The sequence below is a fragment of the Mixophyes fleayi genome, chromosome 12 (assembly GCF_038048845.1).
Source record: "Mixophyes fleayi isolate aMixFle1 chromosome 12, aMixFle1.hap1, whole genome shotgun sequence".
NCBI classification, from domain to species: domain Eukaryota; kingdom Metazoa; phylum Chordata; class Amphibia; order Anura; family Limnodynastidae; genus Mixophyes; species Mixophyes fleayi.
In genome coordinates this window covers 35760704-35784863 of record NC_134413.1, presented here as the reverse complement: position 1 = coordinate 35784863, position 24160 = coordinate 35760704, and the positions used below count along the sequence as shown (strand labels likewise).

The 24160-nt window shown below is 37.5% G+C and overlaps 1 protein-coding gene and 1 pseudogene across 1 annotated transcript in view; both read left to right on the top strand.

The window, feature by feature from the left end:
* The window catches only part of RYR3 (ryanodine receptor 3), a 467844-nt gene that overhangs the window by 151976 nt on the left and 291708 nt on the right, over positions 1-24160 (top strand). The window contains exons 5-8 of the mRNA XM_075193561.1: positions 14934-15008; positions 15507-15585; positions 21415-21527; positions 22521-22626. Coding sequence (XP_075049662.1) covers positions 14934-15008; positions 15507-15585; positions 21415-21527; positions 22521-22626 — 373 coding nt within the window. The remainder of the gene's footprint in view (positions 1-14933; positions 15009-15506; positions 15586-21414; positions 21528-22520; positions 22627-24160) is intronic.
* LOC142108924 (neuronal PAS domain-containing protein 3-like) lies at positions 15845-20696 on the top strand (annotated as a pseudogene).

Below are 24160 nucleotides of genomic sequence, written 5' to 3'. Positions count from 1 at the left end.
TGCATTCAGTGTAGTTGAAAATTAACCTCTAATACCATATCTAAATGTACATTAAACACAATGCATTTTATATGCATTTTTACTTGTTTTTTAATATGCATTAAAAAGCAGATCATATGCCAGTGTGTACCCAGGGCCGGATTAACCATAGGGCTAACTGGGCTACAGCCCAGGGGCCTCTGGCATCCAGGGGGCCCTTGAAAGTGCTCAGCAGCAGTATTGATCGGTCGGAGGCGCCCCCGACGCGATCAGTGCTGCTGAGCACTTTCACTGTGGTCCTTCCCCGGCGCGCTGTAGTCTCCTTACTGAGGAGATCTCGTGAGTCTCACTCTCACGAGATCTCCTCAGTAAAGAGCGCACAGCGCGCCGGAGAAGGAAGTAAGTGCCGGGGGGGGCGGGCGGCGCGGCTCGGCTCACCGGGGGGGCCCTCACGGGGGAATGGAGGCCCCCTTAGCCCAGGGGCCTCCATTCCCTTAATCCGGCCCTGTGTGTACCTGGCGTAAGGAAGAGTCTTTCTGCACCTACCATCCAAATACCATACTAGTTGATGAAAGTGAGGTAGAACTTTCAAAGAATGTTTTAAAAGATTAAGAGTACCTATCCCTATTTATTTATTTTTTACATTTTCCTTTCATTTTCTTACATTTTTATTTTTCTCCATATTTATCTAATAAAAATATTTAAAGATGAATGTGGATAATATGCTTATAATACATAAGTGATGCTAATAAACTGCAAATAAATGTATGTAATATTGTATAAATGCTGAGTTCTGATGTCATTAATTCAGTGTTTATAAGGAAAACTTGTGTATTATAAGAAATAACACAATTTATTGTGAATTATTATGGAACTTACAACTTCTCTCAGACTATATAATAGCACTCTGCCTGTGGACTTAAGACCTAATTTAGTAGAATATGATATAGATCCTTATGTCATTCTTATTAATTTGGCTGCTAAATTTACTCTTTGAACACTCCTTTCAGCAGACTGACATTCCTTTTCTCTGTCTCATAATTGCATTATTGCTTTAGAGTGCCGCCCTTTTCATTTAAAGTTAGCCACACACTGGCCAATCATGTAGCTTTTGGCCTTAGAGCCAAGATCAGCAGCCAATACTATAGCTAGGGCATGGGCTAGTGGTAATGTGTGGTTAAAACATTGTTGGAGGCAGATGTTAACAACATCATGAACATGCCCATGTCTCATGAAAGTATAACCGAACATAACCAGATACAACAGGTTCGCCTATAGCCTGCACAGTGGGATGATATAGATATAGATATATATATATATATATATATATATATATATATATATATATATATATTTAGTGTATTGTACTGTGTTATGCACAATTAAGCAAAGTAAATGTTGAGGTCAGAGTGCCTTTAAATATCATTCTGAACAGACTTTTGTCATCACCTAGGTACAGTATTTTAATGCATTCTTAGAGTCCGGCTACTGTTATTTACTGTGCCATTGTGAATCAGATTATGTTTACAATGGTTCTCTTTCTGAGTGACTTCTTTCTAACTTCAATATATGCTATTGCTTATACTCCTTGGCTGATAGACAGCGTTGCAGCTAAGGGGTACAGTATATGGTGTATAACACATTTTAACCCCACCATCACATATTTCAACATATGTTGTTTGAAATATCTTACTACTTGTTAATGTATATTTTCCGCCTTAAATTAAATGTAATGTAATGACTAAATTATTTTATTAACAGAATTCATGAACTTTATTTATACACTACATTACATGTAGAAATGTTAAGAGTATAATGAATAAATAGCTATATTATAAATATGTCATGTCCAATGCAAGTGGTGTATCAGTTGTTTGTTAAATGTTGCTTGTGATGATAATATTCTTGATTGTAAGATCTTTGAACTGTACTCTCTGGGCGACCTGTAATGGTCCCTCCTAGTCGATGTCCTCTAGGGTGGACTTTTGGCATGTTTGTTGTAAACAAACTAAGGATAAGTGAATAATGAAATAACACAGCAGTCCGTGATTGAGGTCCCGTAGGACACATTAATTTATTTGGCTGCAAATAACGGTCACTGTTTCCAGACCTCCCAGCAGGTCACATGTTCAAGTTCACCCTATAGTTCACTAATTGTTACAGTTTCCAAAGCAACCAGAGGCAACGAATGCAACAAGTGGGTGCACAGGTGTATTGCCAACTGTCAAATTTTACAGTTGTAAACATCAAGCGGACATTTCGCGAAATAACTCCGAAACAATGCAACCAATATCAACGCCAATATTTTTCTGCAAATCTAAAGACTAAGGGCCTGAGTTATTAAGTAGCTAAGGGCTAGAGTCATTAAGGAGAACAAAACATAAAAAAGGAGTAACTTTGAGCCTGGGCAAACAATGTTGCATTGGAGGGAGATGTAAATTTAAAATGTGGGGGCAGATTTATAGTTGGGGTAGGGCATGTCCTAGATCAAGTTTACATTTCAGTGTAAAAATAAAGCTATGTAGTATTTGTGTGCTAAATGAAAAACCGCCAGTATTTTCTTTATGTGCAAAATAATAAACTAATTTGCACCCCTTGCATTGTTTGTCCCGGAGAACATTTACTTCTTTTTTTGCCTAACTTTCCTTAATGACTCGGGCCCTAATGCTTTTAATTTGGTATATGATGTGCCCTGCTCAGACAACAGCGTTATAGAATTAAGTCACTGAAAAAGTTGTACTTATGTTGGTAATATATAGATGTTTTTAAAATAAGAAAATATATCATGACATTTACAGTTGTAAGCAATAGTTCAGCGGTGAGACTTGTCAGATATATTATTGATATATATGTCCTTTTTAAATGTCAATAAATTTACCATATTTGCCATACTACAACTTTTAACAGTATGTTGTAGCTGTGTTTTCTAAGCTATAACAAAATTTGAAGAAAGCTAGGAATACTAGCATCTAAAGTACAGAAACATTATTTAACAGGGGATGTTGTTAGCCTCAGAAACAAGTGTCAATTTTCTGCAGGTATCTACAGTTTTTCACCCATATATCTTTTTCTTCATTTTTGTTAGTTTGCAGTAGCATCTATTCTGTTGCTCAGCAACCATAGACAAGGGATTTGCTTTGTTTTCTCTTAGCTGATCATATTGCAGTGACCTCAGTACATGAAGGTGGGGGAAGGCTTTAGCAGGAAACAGTGTGACCTTGCACTGACAATATCATGGTATCAAAAACAAACCTGAAACTTCAGTTTGAACTCTTTCAATACTATCACAGCAACAGAATTCAGCACTCAATAAACAGCATTAGTGCAATATCCTGAAGTAATTCTATTTATTACTCAAAATAGCCACTTAAGGCTCCTTACCACTGACATTACAAAGGCAAGCAAATTAAAATGCAAACCACATGTAAAAACATCATACTTCAGAGGTCATGTGAGAAGTGCAGGAGGGGTATTGGTCCATGCCCCCTGCTATGAAATACCGACATTCATGGAATTGCATATTGAGGGGAGGGGGAATGGGCTTGATGATGCAAATCACTTAATTAAGCCCCGTCACCACCAACATCCTGCAGGATGCCCACTTGTACGGGAGGACTGCCCGAAATTCAGGAACCTCCCGGTAATTTCAGAATGTAAGTCAGCAGTTTTATGCGTGCATAATTCATTGCATTGAGGTTTCCAGTGTGTGAGCTACATGTAGAAAGTCACCCTATTGAAATAAATGGGCTCTTGAAATGAGTAGAAGTAGTTCTGGTAATAAAATAAATAGCAAGGACAGTGTAGCTTCCCTTTAAATTCCCTAACTATCCCCAGCACGAGACACTCTGGACAGCTTCCCATCAAAACTAGGAACAACGATTTCCAGCTATAGTGAAAATCAGCTCTAAGCTGGTTACTACTATTAATAGGGAAACCAGCAGAGTGGGGAGCCCTTGGCATAAAGGGAAACAGAAAAAAAATGAAAACGTAAACACCGGCAAAAGAATCTTTCGTGACTTCGTCTTACTCACAAAGGGTTAACGTTGGAGAAATCAGAGATTTCATAACCTAATTACTGTCACTGTCCCCATAGACCTATATGGGGACAGCAGCATTAGGTAATTAATCTGTGAAAACCTTAGATGGCGTTATTGGTCTTTTTCAATGGGATCCAGTGGAAGCGCCTCTGACTTTTCTGGATAACTCCTACATTTTCTCCATTTGCCAGCTGTGTTAGGCTGCCGATACAAGGAAAAAAGTCTTCGTTGGGGAGGGAGTCCCGTCATAGTAAATTGCAGCAGTACTTCATTATTTGCAGCAGTACATATTGATGGCTGTCATGAATGTGCTCCCAGCAATCCTGACTTTGGGTGTTTACTGTATGGGGTTACATACGATTCCAGTGCTCAATCTTTCTCTCACCTATCGCACAGGTTATAGATCTACGGAGTCACCCCCAAACAGTGCTCACACACACCTAGGTTCTTCCACCACCTATTGAATAAGTGCAATAGGACCCCAATATACTGTCCCGCATTGGCACACAGCGCTCCTAATTACACACAGGTTAGAAATGCACAAGCCAACAATCAAAGGGTTAACACCTCCAGACACAATTGTACACACTAGCACACACTAGGCTTGTTAGTTAAATGCAAAGTGTTAACATGGTCACACAATACTCTTCTTAATGGCTAATGGATTCGTTAGAGTATCAAGGACAAAAGCTTATTAAATTTTAGATTGAATATACAATGGTGCAGGGCATTGGAATATATAGACAAATAGATAACAATTTGACATACAAATAATAAATGCATAACACTTCTAAAATCAAATGGGATGAAATTACAGAGAATAAATTTACGTGTAATAATCTGTTTGCCTGGGGCAGGCAGAAGAGATGGACAGCTCTTTAATTAGATTGCGACTTTAAGAGCTGACCCTTTGTCCCTTCACACACAGGCTTTTTAAGCAAGAACTGAAATGGTACGGCATTCGGTATATACAAATGAGGTGGAGGAAATTGTAAAGCGCTACGGAATATGTTGGCGCTATATAAATAAATGATGAGGAGGAGGAGGAAATGTCCCCTGAATGTCAACTATAGTTTGCTCAAAAATATTCCAAAAGGTTCAACCTTTCTTAACTTTTCTCAGACATATCCCAGGGACATGGTGATGATGATAACTCCCCCTTCAATTCACTAGGCATGTTCTTTTAAGTTAATATTTCTACATACCTGTGTAGATAGCCTTCATCTTGTGCATTTGCCTACAAGGTTCTCCTAGCATATAGCTTTCCCTCATTTACACCTTACACCTTATGGTTACTTTGTTTTTTTAATACCTATTGAAAGGAGGTCTACTCTAAGTAAAGCTGGGTACGCACTACAGAAATTGCGACCAACTTTTTATGCTGAGCGATTTTACATGCGATCGATGGTCCGATCGCTCGGTCCATGGACTGCATACACACTAGCCTTGTTTAGGACGATAAAGGGAACAGCAGACGTCCCTTTAGCGACTTTTTACAGCCATGTTGTCGTGAGCAATGACTGTAATTTTGTACTCACTGCTGTGGATCGGTCGGAAGTTTATACACACTACACAGCGGAAACGAGATTGGAACGAAAATATTAAACGGTACGGCCAGCCAAATGAGACGATAATCATCCATTTGGGCAGACTTTCGACAATCGTGTCACTGCACACACTGACCCGACTTTTGAACGAGCGGTCGTATGTCGGCTGTTTGAGCCGATTATTGGATGAAAACAGTGTAGTGTGTACCCAGTTTAAGAAATGGCATGCTGGATCAAGGCAATGCATGGCTGTAATCTGCATATCTTAAATCCTGACAGAATGTCTGCTGAACCTAATTATCTCCCCCTGGACTAATTGACAAAATGTTTTTATCGAGGGGAAGTCCTGTACTTTTCTGTTTGTCAATGTAATATTTTATTTGGGAACCTGACGTTTTATATTTTATTTAGAACCTTCACCTGACAATGGCTACCACACTGGGGTCATAATTAAACCCCTAACTAAGTTCATAATTACCACTTAGAATACAGAGCATATTATTTGACTCCAACAAACATCAAAACTAAAATGTACAATGAATAAGTAATTTGCAATTCTCCCCCCAAAACCTGACTGCACTGATAAAATAACATTATTTATAAATGGGGATGATATATGTACCATTTACACATCTACAAATTACACTGTAGTCTATCTAGTTTATCTAGTTGTTGGGATTGCAACTGGTTTGTAAAAAGAGTATGTAAGGATATTTGTTCTTGTGAATGAACTCTCCTCGACTATTTAGCAAATAAAAAGGCATTCTCACACCTATACTGACACCGAAACCAAACCACAGTGGAAGGATGTCGATGTGGTTGATTGGGTAAGCAGCATCTGTAATTTTACCGCTGCAATTATCTCCTACACTGCTTTAAATCTTCTCCAGGTTGTGATGCCTTCAGAAGCAGCAGTTGCAGGCTCGGATGGAGTGTGTGATACCAAAACTACAGGGGTCTCAGGCATCCTTTTGTGGTTACATATTACATATTACTCTACCAATTCATGAGATCATTTTCTTATGTTTAATTATGGAATGATTTATTATGTAGCAATTATTTTGATAGCCCACAGTTTTTCACGGCTGTTATTTGTATCATTTTTAAGCAGTTAATTTAATTTTCTGCTAGTAAAAGTGAGTGTTTACGTTGCATTCTCATTGTGAGTTCTGGCCCTAAAGCTTTAAAATAATTTATATTTTGGCAAAATTATTGCTTAAGTGGGTGACTATGAGTAGCAATAAAAGCTAAAGTTGAAATAGACACTTTTAAAGCAACTCACAGAAATGTTTAAAAGAAGATTTTACTCCCTCAAAAGAGGGGTATCTTGTCTTTCTTGAATAACAGAGGACATTTTAAACATTTTCCTATTTCCAAAGACATGGCTGAATTATTTATTCTACCCATTAATCTCATCCCACCTCAAGGAATATCTGTAGCAAGAGAGATGCACGGTATTACATGTGTTCAATTTTAGAATTTTATATATTTGTAAATATTTATACAATCTATTGTCATTGTTCAAACATTTACAATCAAATGTCTTTTGTGTATGTATTTTGTTTAGCATACTTTATCTTAGGCATTTTTACATTATCACATAATTTCTTAAGTATTTTATGGAAAAAAAAGTTTGTATCAATAAAGGGGGTGATTCTAAATTGGTAGTAGCAATGCTAACTCTGTCCACCATGCACATTTTTCAGTCACTCTGCCAAGCTTGCAAAAGTAGGCGCAAATTAAATTTCCTGTAAATGGAAAGTAGACATGCATCTATGAATGCACTAAGTGAACAATTGAAAATAGAAAATATCTGCTCTCAGTATATTGCACATTCATAAATTAATTTTATGGTCTCAAAGTAGATATTGTATAGAACAATTCTTTTGCTTCTGTGATATTATAGTATTGTGACAGATATTAAAGCAGTGATGGGCAACAGTTGACCCAGGGCTCCATGTGGGCCCCAGCGCCTTCCTGCTTTATTGTCAGAACTGCTTATTATGGCTTGTAACACTTGTTTAAAATGCCTGCTGATACGTGAATACAGAGAGGTGTCTCTTTGTTTGATTAAATGTATTGTTTTAACTTATTACGAAGATTAAGGTTAATGTGGGGCATTTTAAAAGGTTAGAGGGCCAGCCAGACATTCCCTTAAGTGTATCAGGTTGCCTATCATTGTGTTAAAGCCATTTATACTTTATATTAATAAATGTGATCTCTTCCCTTGAGTCCAATACTTCACTTGATCTCCTGCAAGCCTCTATTGTAATCTACACCTTCATGCTGTAAGCAGGATTACATCCTGTATGTGTGACATAATTTGGCATGTTGGAATGTCATAATTTTTACATACTGAAAACATGAATGTTAAGAGGGCTAGTACTCAAAAACAAAACGAGTCATATGTATAATCAGGAAGGGCAGTGATTTTTAAAAAACTCCACCAAATTAGTACATTTGGCCTCAACGAGAGAAGCATCATTCCTACATAATACATGAAATTAGACACTATATTCGAGATGCTGTTTTGTGCATCTTTGTGTTTGGAAATGTTTCCCATGGTGTTTGCTTTAGCTGAGCTGTCACAATGAAAGTGGTGATGCAGCCCTTTTTATCTGCGCCTGTAATTGGTGTGTTGCAGATCCAGTGGCAGAAAAAATACCCTTGGGAGAGTCTGCCGTGTGGACATTTGCTCATTTGAGTGTGCTAGTGCTGAGATGAGACAATCCTGCTGAGTATGCACAGCTGAGATCTCTATTGTGTTGGCAGGATTGAGTTCTATTAACTCCCTTACTCCTGTGGTCAATCTCACACTAAAAGGACACAATCCTTCTTAGCTATGTATGTACAATATGTCATTTGTCTCTATTTTTTTAGTCATTTATTTTTCTAATATTTTTATGGGCAATTTAATACATTGCTGACCCTTGTATTTCAGAAGAGATAATAATATATGATAATGTCTGATGATAACATTACCCCTGACAGATTAATTTACTAAACTGTTCCTTACAGACCACTTACAGTAATTTATGAAACTATTAATGAGGTTCAAAGGCTAATTATCTAAACTAACTCATTAATTCAGGGGGCTGCTGCTTACTAGCATTTATATCTTTGCAATATCCAATTCACAAGCTATCAATTTATTAAGTAATGTTTTACAGTTGTTCACATTTCACGTTACTTGGGGCTTTTTCACTGGAAAAATGTAAACTAGATGCAATATTACTTGAAAATCTGTATTGATAATAACATTGGAACTAAACATCACCTACTAATATTTATATCTGGAAAATGCATGATCACCTGGTGAGATGAGCTCATCAAATGGCAAGCGCTGCTCTCCAGGGAAAGAAGCTGGGTGCTAATGCTGACAGGACGTAATCTTAGGCTGTTATTGATCTAGAAATAAGTTTGTACTTCCTATACCCAATCAGATATCTCTTGGTGATGCAACCTTATTTTGTGACCAGTTTTAGTGCTAAAGTTGTTTCCTACATAGGCCATCGACTGTTGGACAGCAACATTGAGAGGCTTGAGTGGCAAGTATTGAAGTAGTTATGGTGCAATATTGGGCTATATTGTGGCAAACATGACAAGACCAATGTTGTCCAAAATATTTTTTCCCTTTTTAGTTTCGAAGTGAAAAATAAAGTGACGAAAACTAAAGATAAGTGGGAAGAACCGTTGTACACTGGGTAGAAATGGTTTATGTTAATAGAATTTTCAGTTTGTTGTTGGACCGACAATTCTTTCCAAATTATGAGTGATGCAGTCAAGGCAGGAATATGCCACATGATATAATATAATCACATGATTCCAGTGCTTTTAACGTTTTCAAAAGGCAATCGATCACAATTGTATTTGTTATACATTAAATTTCATGCATGAAATATGCAATTCATTTTTAGGCTTTGATCAAAGAAATCTGTTCCTTGAATTCCTTTTATGGTGGAAGTTACTGTTATATTGCACATAGAAGCTACAGTTAGAGTATGATTTCACCCCTAACTCTTGATTTTAAGTCCACTAGTTTACACATTGTTTCTAAAATCCTGCATTGTCTCCCAGTGCGACAGAGAGTAATGCTGGGTACACACTACAGAAAATATCTCCTGATGCAATATCAGTAATGATTTTACCAATGACTGAAAGTCCCGATCAGCATGCCGACTCGTGCATACACACTTTGGATGTTTTACACGATTTTACATCAGATCTGTGATTTTCAGCTGTCGTAACCATCGGCTCAAAGTATCATGACTCCATATACACTCACATTAATATCAATAAAGGGCTGTACCTCAGCGTGCACGATGCCCACGTACATACATCCACAAACTGGAAATACCATCACCATTCATTGCTTTGTAGACAATATTACAGGTAGATAATACAAAATTGAAGAAATGGACACGTCACATGAGTAAATAAATCTGACTTTATAATTGAGAATATATGTATATTCACGTGTGTTAAAAATTCATGTTGTATGCACTTGCATACAGGAACACATAGATGGCATATGGAGCATGTGATAAAGGTTTATTATTGATTTACCATTAAAAGATCACCATTTCCATGTGCTTCACATTTAGATAGCGCACCACGTGGGAGACGTAATAGAGAACATCATACATTTAAATATAGGCGCCCAGAAAGGTGTCTCTAATATAGGAACTATTGGCATATTGTCGTACAGATGGTCGTGAATATGACGTACACACTGCAGAATTGGCACAACGTTCCGTCATTTATCGAGATTTTTAGTCCGTTAATCAAATCAAATCAAACTATATGATGTGCTTTGAAATAATAAAACATGATCATTGGAACGCACACACACTAATGCGTTGTCGGACCTAACAGTCGTTTATCGTATCATCAGCCCGATCATTGGGTGAAAAAAGTCTAGTGTGTACCCAGCCTAAGTGCTGGAAAGCAGTAATACCCAGTAGATGGCTCTGAGCACTCTGGTGAATGGCCGTGACTATCTACTAATCAATCAATGACTGGAACTCCCAGCACTCTGGTAAATGTTCAGCATAGTCCACCGATCACACTGCCAGAAACCATCTAATGGTAGTGGGTGAGAGAAATCTGATCTGCTGTTTACTTTTGTGAGACTCTCTCAAATTCCAGGAAGATTCACGGACATCATCTGCAAATGAGCTGAAGCCTGATAATAATTCAAATAAAAGCATATTGCCTTATTTGAATAATATCTGTTATCTCCTATTTATAAACCATGCCTTCATGAGTCTATTGTGAGGTTATGACAGTGTACATGTGCAAAATGTATATAGCATATTCATGATTCACCAGATCTTTTAGAACACTGATTGGTCCTGTTACAAGCAGCCCAATATTTTTTATTAGTTTACAAAGATAGACACTAAAACCAGCTATATAAATTAAGATTAGCTGAAATGTGATTGCTAGTTATACTGTAGCAGGTCTATAGCCTTGTCCTTCTCTGCAATAAAGTTTCTATGCTTACCCGCAGTTGCAAAATAGACTTGTTAATGGATTCTTGTTTGACAGCAAAGTGTTAAATCTTTTATATAAAGTATCCGTCATCATGGCTTGGTAGGTGTAAATGCCAGCACAGTACGCATGAAAGGATCTGTCCTTTACCCCACACCCTGCTGTTATGAAGGTCTGTGACTGATATGTTTAATTTATCATTGTGTAAGGTGACTACATTGATTGTCAGACTAGAAGATTAAGGAACACAAGTTTTGAGCAGATTAAAGATAATTTTGATTTAATGTAAAAAATATAGGCCGGGCTATTGAGAGCCAAATGGGGCAAGCCTTGATCTTGTGAATTAATTGTGAGCTAAACAGAAAAACATGCACACACAAAGTATTCCAGTACTAGAGAAAAAGGGAATATAATTTTTTTTCATTTATTTATATAGCGCCACTATATCCGCAACACTGTGCAGAAAATAATTCACGTCTTGTATCGAGTGACTGCGTTTCCTAATAACATGAGCAAGTACCCCTATTTCTAGTAGAAATTACAAGAATAATAAAATGGGCCAGATGTGCTTTTTAAGATAGCACTGTTCTTATTTCTGTTTTTGTTGCCCTTTAATGTTTGATTTTGTTGAACCTTATGAAAGCACTGTGTATTAAGCCATTGTTTTCTCCCTTTATTTCTGAAAATCTGTCTTGCTTTACAGCATTTTGATGCAAATTGTTCTCATATTTACTGCTGGATAGCTGTCTACAATGTTTGATTATTGTTGCAACATGAATGCCGAGACATTTTGTTCATAAAGTAGTGAAAAAAAAGTTTCACGCACAGCCCAATATTTTGCCTGAGACACATGCTCTAGTACAGTTTAAACAAGTTCTTTGACTACTGAAGTAAACTGGTCTGAGTTGAGTAAATGAGAGGGAAAAAAATAAATGTGTAACATAAATAAAATATTTGTTTGTTCCCAATTCACTAGGGAAATTAATGAGAAAACATTTTTATTTGCAGGGGGATATGTCCCAGGTGAAATTTATCACTTGAGGTCTTGCCTTGCTGGATAACTAATCATGACTCTTCTTTGATATTAGTAAATCTGTTTGGTTATAAAGCACTCTTATGATCCCCCACCAATGCATAAGCACCATAGCTTGCTATAAATAGCAGTGTTTCCTCAAATCACAATTATTGTGTTGTTTAAAAGCTAGTAATCAGAGGTGTACGATGTCAGGCAGAGGAAAGACCATAGGGAGAACTGGGTCCAAGTTGAAGACCCAATCGACAGTCAGTCTCCAATTCCCAATTAGCTGTGTAACTGCTTGCTCCAGAAAAGTAATTTTGCTGATCATGTCAACACCGGAGCTCCAGTGTACTTGGCCGCAGTGATGGATTACCTGACAGCTGAGATCCTGAAGTTGGCAAGGAACACAGCACAGATTACCAACATGACGCGGATAATCCGTGCTGTGTTCCAGCTGATGATGCCAGGCTACAATCCGCGGCGGGTTGTAGCCTGGCATCATCAGCTGGCGTGTATTGATAAGGAGCTGAACAGACTGCTTGGAGGAGGTCACAATTGTCCAGGGAGGCGCCCTGAACAAAATCCAGACTGTGCTGGTGATAGAGAAGAGCTCCGGCCCTGCTCCCAGGAGTACTGAAGCTTGCAGTGTCTAAAGAGAAAGATTACATGGCTGCATGTCTTATTTGGAGGGTGTCCCTGCTTTTATGTTGCCTTAAAAAATAAAGGCTTTACCACAGATTGGAGCATTGTCAAAAAATTATTTCCAGTTGCTGAACTAAAATACACTTTAATACAATGTACAATTGTAAAAGCTCCTGAACTCACTTTGGCATGCCAGTGAAATTGGTTGTACCGAAACTTTAAACAAATCTCTTGCATCAGGAGTCTTAGTTTCAAATTTGTATTATGTACCTGTGAAGCACTTAATGCTATATATTAATATTTTGTTTCGATAAAGGGTAAGAAAAAAATCTGTCCCACCTTACCAAACTAGCTGGACAGCATTGCCCTGTACAATGATGTACAGAATTGCTGTACTGCAGCCCAAAATTTCTCTTGGTGGCAATGGCTGCCTCTATATGAGAATAGGCAACATGTGGAGAGTAATGGAATGAGGAATGGGCTGGTCCACGCACAAATTACACTGCTGTGTCATTAATGCAACAATCTGGCCCCATCCATTCATGCTAGTCCGGAGGGGCCCCTCCTCTGGGTGTGCTCCCTCCTCTGGGTGTGCCCCCTCTTAATTTTGTCCCACTCACAGATGTCATTACTTATGATGTTATGTGTTGTAAGTAGACTTTCTCTAAAGAGAGACATTTCCAAAAAGAAGGTGGTATATGATGTACAGAAAATATAAATACACAGTGAGGTTTGTTTTATCTGTGTTTGAATTAAAAAGCCATTTAGTTAAACCGCCTTGCAAACTATTTAAATGCTTGATAAAGTAATGTTCACTGAACATCTATATAAACTATTCTTGTATTGATTTATCTTTTTAAGAGCTTGAATTCTTACAGCTTTTCATGTCAACTGACTATTTAGCATTTATAGGATGCTCTCCTATAAAAATAGATGAAAATATATTGCAATCAATTTTCAGTATTGGTAAAAACAATCGTCTTAATATTAACAGTAATGTTAATAATAAAATATTACATTTTTTTTTTTTGTAAGGGGGTTTAAACACATACCATAATCGTATGATATTCAATCAGAATAATGCACTAAGCTACACACTGTATCAATTATGTTGTACATGAACTTGCATAGCTCATGTTTAACTGGACATGATATGACCACATTTATGACTTTGCAATGACATTGTTGTACAAAAAAAAGGATTTACTTCTGAAAGCTGATTTTGATATTTTGCTAGTTCAGTAATTGATACAGTCCTTGTGGCTTTTTGTTTACTATATATATCTTTTTTAAATGCTCCCAAGAAGTTTACCAGGAAGGTAAGGATAACCATCAAACTTTTTCTATACATACCACCCTTTACCCAGAATGCATCCACTCTGGCTACATATTAAGCATTTCAGACCATAGATTAAAATACGATCATAGACAAAATATAGCTTATAGTTTTTAGAATACTAATTAGTAAAATTGTCTTAAACGTATTACAGTTGTTTAGTTTTCTACCTTCCTTGTTTTTCTTTTGTTTTGTTTAGACTTGCCTGATATGTAGCCTAGCTGTCCCTGGTCTGCAGCATGTTTTATTGGATTTGAGAGCATTGCACATTGTTGATAGAATGTGCAGTAGTTTGTCATTGAAGTAGTTTGTTGGTTTTAGAATTTCTTTTGAGTTGTTGGGTTTTTGTGGTTTATTATTTGACATTTAAATCTTATGTACAATTTTTTCTTTTCTTTTTTTTTTTTAACTCAAAAGGTTTTTATTGAATTTTTTAGAAAAGCATATTACAAACATAGCAGTGGTTGCAGAGTACATACAGCAGATCAGTTATATTGAACAATACACACTGCTTAGATAAACAATCAAACAAGTAAATAAAAATAAGAAAAAACATTGGTACAGACAACAACACATCTTATGACCCAGTATACATAAGCCGAAGACGGCAAAGAGAACAAACAAGAAAAACAGATGGATAAAGGGGGGAAGGGGGGGGACAAGACAAGACAAGAGACTATCCGGTTATAGAAAGTTTATGTACAATATTTTGAGATATATTTATATTCTAGATCTTTCCTTATAAATTACACAGAGGTGTGGTAATAATTGTACATATTAAATCTTTCTTTCTTTCGATAAGTCGCCTTTTGAATTTACTTAGTTCCCCTCCCCATATATTTATACATTGGTAATTTTTTTTTTTGCCCATTACACTACAGGCATCACAAGGAGGCGGGCACAGGACCTTACTCTATGGCCATGCAATTTTACTTCGACATTCATTTAGTGGAATGGTAAGTCGCAAGACGAATAATTGCTTTTCAGACAACAGTAGATTTGTTCATGCAAATGTTAATTTTCAGAGTATAGTAGTGGGTTCTAGAACTCTATCTCTCTCTCTCTGTATATATAGATAGAGATATAGAAAGATTGATAGAGATATATATAGATAGATAGATAGAAAGATATAGAGAGAGATGTTGCTGTTGGGCAGTTTATTACCTAGGAGACAAGCAAACCAGTAACACAGGCTTTCCTTAACCCCAGTGTAAGATAATGTGGGACAAACCTCTTAGATAGCAATTTGAAATTGTTTGCTTTCGCTAAATGTTAGAACAGACATGTTGGACGCATCTAGTTAAGTATAACCACATTAGTTATTTAATTCACATTTATTAGATTCAGCAATATGTTTTATTAAATATATATTATTGATATATTTTATTTTATATATATTTTTTTGACCAAAAGTTGCTTTTATTCGCTCTTCACTCTCTAAACTTAATTTACAGTACTTGACGTGTTTGACAACAACCAGATCCCTTACTGACAAACTTGCATTTGATGTTGGACTGCAGGATACTTCAACAGGTATGAATGTTTATAAATATATTTTATAATATATTTTTGTAATGCATTTGTAGACAATAGAAATATTCTCTAACAACATTCATATATTGGACAGTTACAAAAAAGTCCCTAGTATTTAATTAGCGACCTACTGCTCAGTACTATACTACTCTTTATTCATTTGCTGTATGCAATTCACAATTCTCAGTATCTATCATTTTTCTTAATTTTTTTTTTAGTAAACTTTTTGTATTGAGTTTCTTAAGAACAAAATTAAGATATGGATATGGATCAATGGTACAGAAAGGTAAAAGAGTGTGTAGAGGAACACTCAACATACAACAGCATCTTAGAGAGGGCATGTATTCAATAATATTCAGTATGTCTTCAACACAAGGTTATAGGAGGATCTACACAGTGCTTAAATGGTTCAAGAGAAATACAGATCTTAAAATAGTGTTCTCTGTTAACACACCGAGAAATCATCAATTATAATGTTGGAGGAGTTGTGGATGGGGTGGGAAAAGGGCATGGGGAGGATTGAGCGGACACATGAGAAAAGGTGACAGAGGAAACGGGAGGACAGGTGGGAATTTGGAATCACCCAGTTGATTGCCTATTTTTTGTGTGTAGGATTGATATGTGATTGATTGGAAGAAGTAAAAGGGTCCTCAAAATGCGCTGTCCAGACAGCCCATATATTTGAGAACTTGTGTGGCGAATAATCAGGGCCAGAACTACCTCTAGGTGGCCACCAAGGTGCCTGGGTTGCTGGGGCACATAATGAGTGTCACAGCCCAATGCCATACTTCCAGTCTTAGAGGAGCTGGGAAGTGGGTAAGCTGCCTAGGGCACCTGCTTTCGGCCATGCGAATAATGAAATGTTACATTCAGTAGGTGTGCTAGGCTCAGCTAATAATAGAGGCTGAGGAGGGTGGCTTTGCCTGCTTCCAATGAGACGCAATCTGACACTTTATTTCACCCAGAATGTGCCAAATGAGTTTTTGGGTATGTTTTGGAGTACTGGTAATAATCCAGGCAATAGTGAATAGAACAGGAAAGTTGTGAATTGAACTCCTGCAATAGTCTGATTTGTGTAAATCTTTAATATTTCCATGTAAACAGGTGAGGGCTATATGCCACCCAAGTTTCCTTTTTTTCTAACACACAGAACTTTTCCAAACATTTTCCCTGCTAGACCTTCATTACTCTGGGTTCAAGATCTCTCTTGTGTGCTCTCTACATATCATGTATGCAGTACCAATGGAAACTAATCAATGATAAAGATTTACAATTTAGACAGAATTGTATTCCAGAGGACATGTTGGATAGGTGCAATGTTGAGTGGTATGGTTTTGGGATCAATGTGCCGTGATCAGTCATATTGGGTAGGTGTAGTGTCCTATATACAGTATGTATATAAAGAAATAAAATTTGTATTTCATATTTATTTATCCAGTGGTCGAAGTGGGCAGGTATACCACCACTTCTCCAATTGTTTTCCACCTGCCTAATATTATGTAGGTCACCCTCATGCCGGCAAAACAGCTCTGACGCATCGAGGCATGGACTCTGCAAGACATCTGAAGGTGTCTTGTGGTATCTGGCACCAAGACATTAGCAGCAAATCCTTTAAGTCCTGCAAGTTGCGATGTGGGGCCTCCATGGCTCGGGCTTGTTTTTTCAGCACATCGCACAGATGCTCGATCGGATTAAGATCTGGGAGATCTTGGAGGCCAAGTCAACAGCTTGAACTCTATCATGTTCCTCAAACCATTCCTGAAGAATTTTTGCAGGGTGTATTATCCTGCTGAAAGAGGCCACTACCATCAGGGAATACCGTTGCAAGGGAGGGGTGTGCTTGGTCTGCAACAATGTTTAGGTAGGTGGTACGTGTCAGAGTAACATCCGCATAAAGCTGAACATTGCCCAGAGCATCACACTGCCTCCATTGGCTTGCCTTCTTCCTATAGTGAATCCTGGTGCCATCTCTTCCCCATATAAATGACGCACATGCACCCGGCCGTCCGTATCATGTAAATGAAAACTTGATTTATCAGACAAGGCCACCTTCTTCCACTGCTTCATAGTCCAGTTCTGGTGCTCACGTGCCGATCGTAGGCGCTTTTGGGGGTGGACAGTGGTCAGGATGGGCACTCTGACTGCTCTGCGGCTACACAGCCTTATATGCAACAAGCTGCTATGCACTGTGTGTTCTGACACCTTTCTATCATAGCCAGCATTAACTATTTCAGCAATTTGTGTTACAGTAGCTCTTCTGTGGGTTGGACCAGACAGGCTAGCCTTCACTCCCCTTGCACATCAATGAGTGTTGGATGCCCATGACCCTGTCGCCAGTACACTGCTTGTCCTTCCTTGGGCCAATTTTGGTCGGTACTAACCACTGCATACCAGGAACTCCCCACAAAACCTGCCGTTTTGGAGATGCTCTGACCCAGTCATCTAGCCATCACAATTTGACTCTTATCTAAGTCGCTTAGATCCTTACACTTGCCCATTTTTCTTGCTTCCAACACATTACCTTCCTTATATATCCCACCCCTTGACTGATGCCATTGATTCAAGATAATCCATGTTATTTAATTCACTTGCCATTGGTTTTAATGTTCTGACTGATCAGTGTATAATAATTAGGTCATGTTAGATATGTCCTATATGTGTATAGAGTGTAATGGAATTGTATTATGATCATGTATTGTAGGTGTGGTATAGTGTAACGTTCTTGTATAAATTAATTGTATAATAATCATGACTCTGGGTCCTAGCCGTGAAGCTCCTGCGATCCCGTTTTCTGGTGAAGCTGAGAATTGGGTCCTAGAACCAGCTGGATCTGAAGCAGACACTCCAGCTTTTGATCTTGCAGCTTTTGATTAGAACTAATGAGCATGTTTAATTAAAAATGGGAGCCTTGTGATAAAATAAAAAGGTTTGATTCCACTGGATTAGAGAGGAGATATCTCTGGCGTAGAGACGAATGCTTAACCCCAACTCATGCCACTGAGGTTCTCTCCATTAACCTTCTCACTGCCAGACAGAACAAACAGCACAGTGCACTCCTTATGAAACCGACAATGCTTCAATTTAATGCAGCCCACAGCATGCATATAATTCATTATTTCAAAAGTTGGATTCCTCCAGCCTTGGAATACTCTCTCAATAAAACTCTCTAGGAAAGTCTTTCTTTATTCAGTCTTCACTGACTAAGAGAGGCATGCATATCAAATCCTCGGGGTACAAGGTGATCATCTTAACTGGATGACTGTGTCTCCGCATGTCTTTGTCTCATGGGCATCCTGGTACTGGACACACAATGGGTTTAGTAGTTGTGGCTAATGTGCTCCCTCCCCCAGCCATCAATGAAGTTTGCATCGACTGTCACATGTTTCTAACACATGTCAACATGGTCATCAATATTATATACTGTGAGAATGATTACATAGATCTCAATGCTGTGGATCTGATGGGTAAATGATGCTATCACTTCATCCATGTCTGAAGATGTGGAAGACATCAGACACAGTCACACACTGGCCCTTGTTCAACAAGTCCAGATGGCTAAGTATTACTGATGGATGCAGAAGAACGGGGGCTATATGTGGGTCCAGTCTTGTGCTACCATCTCAATCAATGCTAATAATGCCAATATCATCTGTGTCAACTACATTCTCAGTTTTCTTGAATACAAGGACATTCCAATGGATATTGCGCAGCTGACACATTTGCCTGAAAAGGCATCGGAAATCTTCAGAGACGTCAGACTCCAAGGATAATTCAGAGGATAATGATAATCCAAAGTCAGATGTGAAAGGGAATCTTTCAGAGCAAAGTGAGGATCCAGATCCAGACTGTAAGCAGCCTGGGTCTCATCTTGACCCAGAGATGAACTGTGATGAAGAGGCCTACAGCTCAAACGATGCCTGCAGTGAAGAAAGTGAAGACTGCAAGCTTAAGACAGAAGAAGAGATGGATCAAGGAGGGTTGAGTGCATTAGGGAATATTGGTGCTGTGGGAGCACTTAGCTCTATGCACATTAAAGTAGACCACTATACAGAGAGTGAGATGGATATGCGTGAACCTGAGTCCCTGAGCTCTGATAGCGTTAAAGACACTGAGAGAGGGGAATCTGTGTCACTGGAGTTATAGGCAGACATCGGCGGAGGAAAAGGAGGAGGAGAAAAGGGTTAGGACCATGTGGTAGACATAGGAGGCGTCTCTCTGGGGGATCCAGCTCCAGTGGAATAGAGGGCACATTGGGGGCTACTCCAAGACTGCTCGCTACCACTCCTCCCCCAACAGTAAGCTGTTCTTCATCTGTGCTAAAAATCAAGATAGAAATGGCAGAGCCTATCAACTTTGATAATGACAGCAGTATTTGGAACTTCCCAGCTAATCAAGAGATCTCATTCAATGAATCTTCTTATAATATGTCAAAGCCTCCTGCAGGAGGTGAGCACTTCTCCCCTTCTCCATCCTGCTTTGCTGCTGCCCCTTCTGCCCTCTATGTTTCCATACCAGACTCTGTTCTCACACCCCCAGGCCGGGCTGAGGGAGCTGGGCACAGCAAAGCGCAATTCTCTGGATCTTCACAGGACTTGGGTCCTGTCAACTCAGACCCACTTTCATCTCCACTCTCTGCCTCTTCCTGAGAGAAATCTCCCCAGACGGGTGGCCTATAAAATTCCCTTCTGCATGCAAAGAGCTAGAAGCACTACAGAGGCTTCAGGCAGGCAATGTGGTCATTCCACTTGTGCATCATGTGGCAGGAACCCTTGCAGCCACAGGAAGTTGTGGATAGAGGGTGTACACTACAGGCACCATTCGCTATGCCCCAGCTGAGGCGACACTCGCCATGCAGGGCAACCTGCTCCCCAATGTTCACCCTATGAAGTTTGTGGATGTAAATGGTTCTGGTTTTGGTTTGGACCACAAAACCCATATGGAGATTAATAATGTCGGGCCCATTGGGAGGAGCGGTGACTGGCGCTGGTCTTACCCAGGTGCCTGCCACCAGTGTCTTCACAACCGCTGAGGGAATTTTCTCCTCCCTTCCATTCACAGTATACAGCAATAGTATCCATGCAGTACAGACTCTAGAATGTAAAGAGGACTGAAAAAACAAGGAGTAAAATGAAAGAAACACAGAGAGAAGGAGGAGAAAAAAAATTAACAGACTGCAGAGAGTAGAGAAAAATGAAATAAATATAAATAAATAAAAATTGCAGAAATAAAATAAATAATCATGACACTGTTTTTGACATGTTTTTAAGTGGTGGTTGTGCCCTATTCCAGTATAGAGCGTGATAGAATTATAGGAAGATCATGTCCATTGCTGTTGTCGTCTTGGTGAAGTGTAATGTCCTATTCTTACGTAGAACAGTAGTGCTCATCATTTTTTTGTGACACTAAGTGTAATTGTACCATTGTCTTGGGATCCAAAATGTGTTCGCTTTCAATAGATGATATTGCCTATCTGGCAATTATCATCACCAAAAAGAGATTCTATGAACCCAGTTAGGGTTGTGCACCTCTGGTATAGAGTTTAATAGAATGGTATTACTATTATTAGCATCGGCCATGACATATTGGAAGGAATTATGTTCTATGACTTAATAATAACAATAATAATATATAGATTGCAATAGAAATGTATTATGGTCATGTTGGATAGTATAGTGTTCTATGTGTCTTTTAAAATGTTATGCACATACTGAATCACCTGGCCGAGATCAAAGTGTGTCTAGACATTGTATTTTTTACGCTCTCTGTGGAAAGTATAAAATATTAGAACACTACAAATAATTGTGAGAGTTGTTTTTGTTTTGGTTGTAGGAGAGGCTTGCTGGTGGACAATCCATCCTGCGTCCAAACAGAGATCGGAAGGAGAAAAAGTTCGGATTGGGGATGATCTGATTTTAGTCAGTGTGTCCTCTGAGAGATATCTAGTAAGTGTTCTTTAGATAACAATATTTTTGCTATGCAATATAAAATGGCTACAGTCAATGCCGCATTAACATCGAGTTAAAGTTGCTTCTCACTATATAGGGCCATAGTATACTGCTCTTTTATCCCACCAGGAGACATGGGCTGCAGCAAAGCCCCCTCCTTTTGACAAATTATTTTCTAAACTGTTTCAAATATAAGTTTTTGTAGAATAATTCACAAACATTTTTACAATCGGGCTGACTGATGTATTCCAAAGGGGTTAGTTTGCCAATATCCACTCACAAATAATAATTGCAGTGAACTGAATTTTAGTGTTCAGTGTATATATGGACAGGATGACCAACAAAATTGCCATGTTAGTTGTCCATCTTTAGTGAATGGACAGTTTCATCAGAGAACACCGCACTCTATTCTCTTCCACTATACGCTGCCATAGTCATTTCCGGACATAGTTCGGATCTCCATTACTACTGACATGAATGAGGCAATGAGTTTCTTAAACACAATGAAACTTACATGGACTTGTTCTGTATCTTAAATAACTTTTAGCACAGAGATGTGTGTTTGATACTCTTGTGATAGTGGTAGATCACAACGAAAGGTTCAATTGTCATTTATTATTTGTAAATTATTGCTAATTATAGTAGTTTCTAGATGACTCCTTGGACAGCTCTCCAGAAGTAATAGGACATGCATTCTTAAATTTAGGTTTGCAGACCTATTCATTTATGATATTGGCATTATAGCATTATCTAATTGTAAAATGTTCAAGTCATTAATTATTAAGAATATACTTTGTAGCAGATATTTAATAAATGGCTGTTTTCACTAAAATCAAAACTTCTATAAGATTAGCACACTAATAATAAAACTAAAAGTATTTAAGATATTGTGGCATGGATTTTTGTTGTTACATATCTTGTGATGCAGATGTTTCTTATTTACATACATATAATTTCAATGTGACAAATTATGTTTATTTTGTCTGGCAGCATCTCTCCATATCCAATGGCATGGGCAATATCCAGGTGGATGCCTCTTTTATGCAGACCCTCTGGAATGTCCATCCTACGTGCTCTGGGAGTAGTGTGGCGGAAGGTGTGTTTTCTTAAATTCTGTGGGTTTTTTCACTTTATTCTTTGGTAATATAAATCATTACTGTCTAGAAAGACAAACACAGTATATCCCATAGTGCAGTGTTTCCAAAATCCGTTTCTCATGCAGCCCTAACAATGCATGTTTCCAGGTCACAAATATTATAAGTAAAACCACCTGTGGATCTTTTAACATGTGTCAGTCAGTAATGAGTACACCATGCACTGTTACGGCTCACTGAGGACATGCTTTGGGAAACCCTGCCATAGCAATTATATTTACAGAAATTTTGCATATGTTTGCTGCATGAGTAATGCCAGTACTGTAATGATACTGCAACTTTTAACAATTGAATGCAATGTTTAAACAAATTGTATTTACAGTAAAACTTGTATTTATGTGTCTACTATCTATTGCTCTTCCCTTTGCCGTTTTAGGAATTTATCTTGTACAACTCACTTTTTATACATAATATAATGGTTCCGTATTTTTCATGTTATGACATATTTGATACACACCTGTTTCGTATTTTAAAATACTGAGCAAAATTTTGGATTCAAGAAAAAAAAGATAATATAATATAAACATTATATTTCTAAAAATAAAAGTTACTTTTTGTTAGGAGTGTGTGTGTATATGTATATATATATATATATATATATATATATATATATATATATATATATATATGTATATATATATATATATGTATATATATATGTATATGTATATATATATGTATATGTATATATATATGTATATGTATATATATATGTATATGTATATATATATATATATATGTGTATATATATATATATATGTGTATATGTATATATATATGTATATGTATATATATGTATATATGTATATGTATATATGTATATGTATATATATGTATATATGTATATGTATATATATGTATATATGTATATGTATATATATGTATATATGTATATGTATATATATGTATATGTATATGTATATATATGTATGTATATATATATATATATATATATGTATGTATATATATATATATATATATACATACCATTTACAGTAGGTGCAGTAGGTTATATTGTTTGGTGGATTGGAAGTTACATCAACACTGCTAAGATTTATTTAATGAATAGTATAACAGCTACTGGTGATGAGGATATTTAGAATTGTCTTGGGTTCCCCTCCCATGAACAATGTTTGCAATTTTAGTCTATACAGTAAATTGTGAATTATTTATTATGAATTCTAATATAATTATTTTATAAAGAGGTGACAGAATACTCTATATAATACACTATTTATCATAATATCTCATTTATTTAGTTAAAGGAACACAAAACTCCTAATTTGTTTGTATTTTTTTCAGATATGAATCATGTAGGTAAAGACATTGCATAGTGTTAACCTGACATGCCACTGCACCTGTGTAAAGAATTATCTACCCCTTCCACTACAGACAGCTTAAGATCCTCCCATATAATTCATACTTAACAATTTTCTTCAGCTCTCTTCCGGGAGCCTGCCAGTGGAGGTGGGCGTG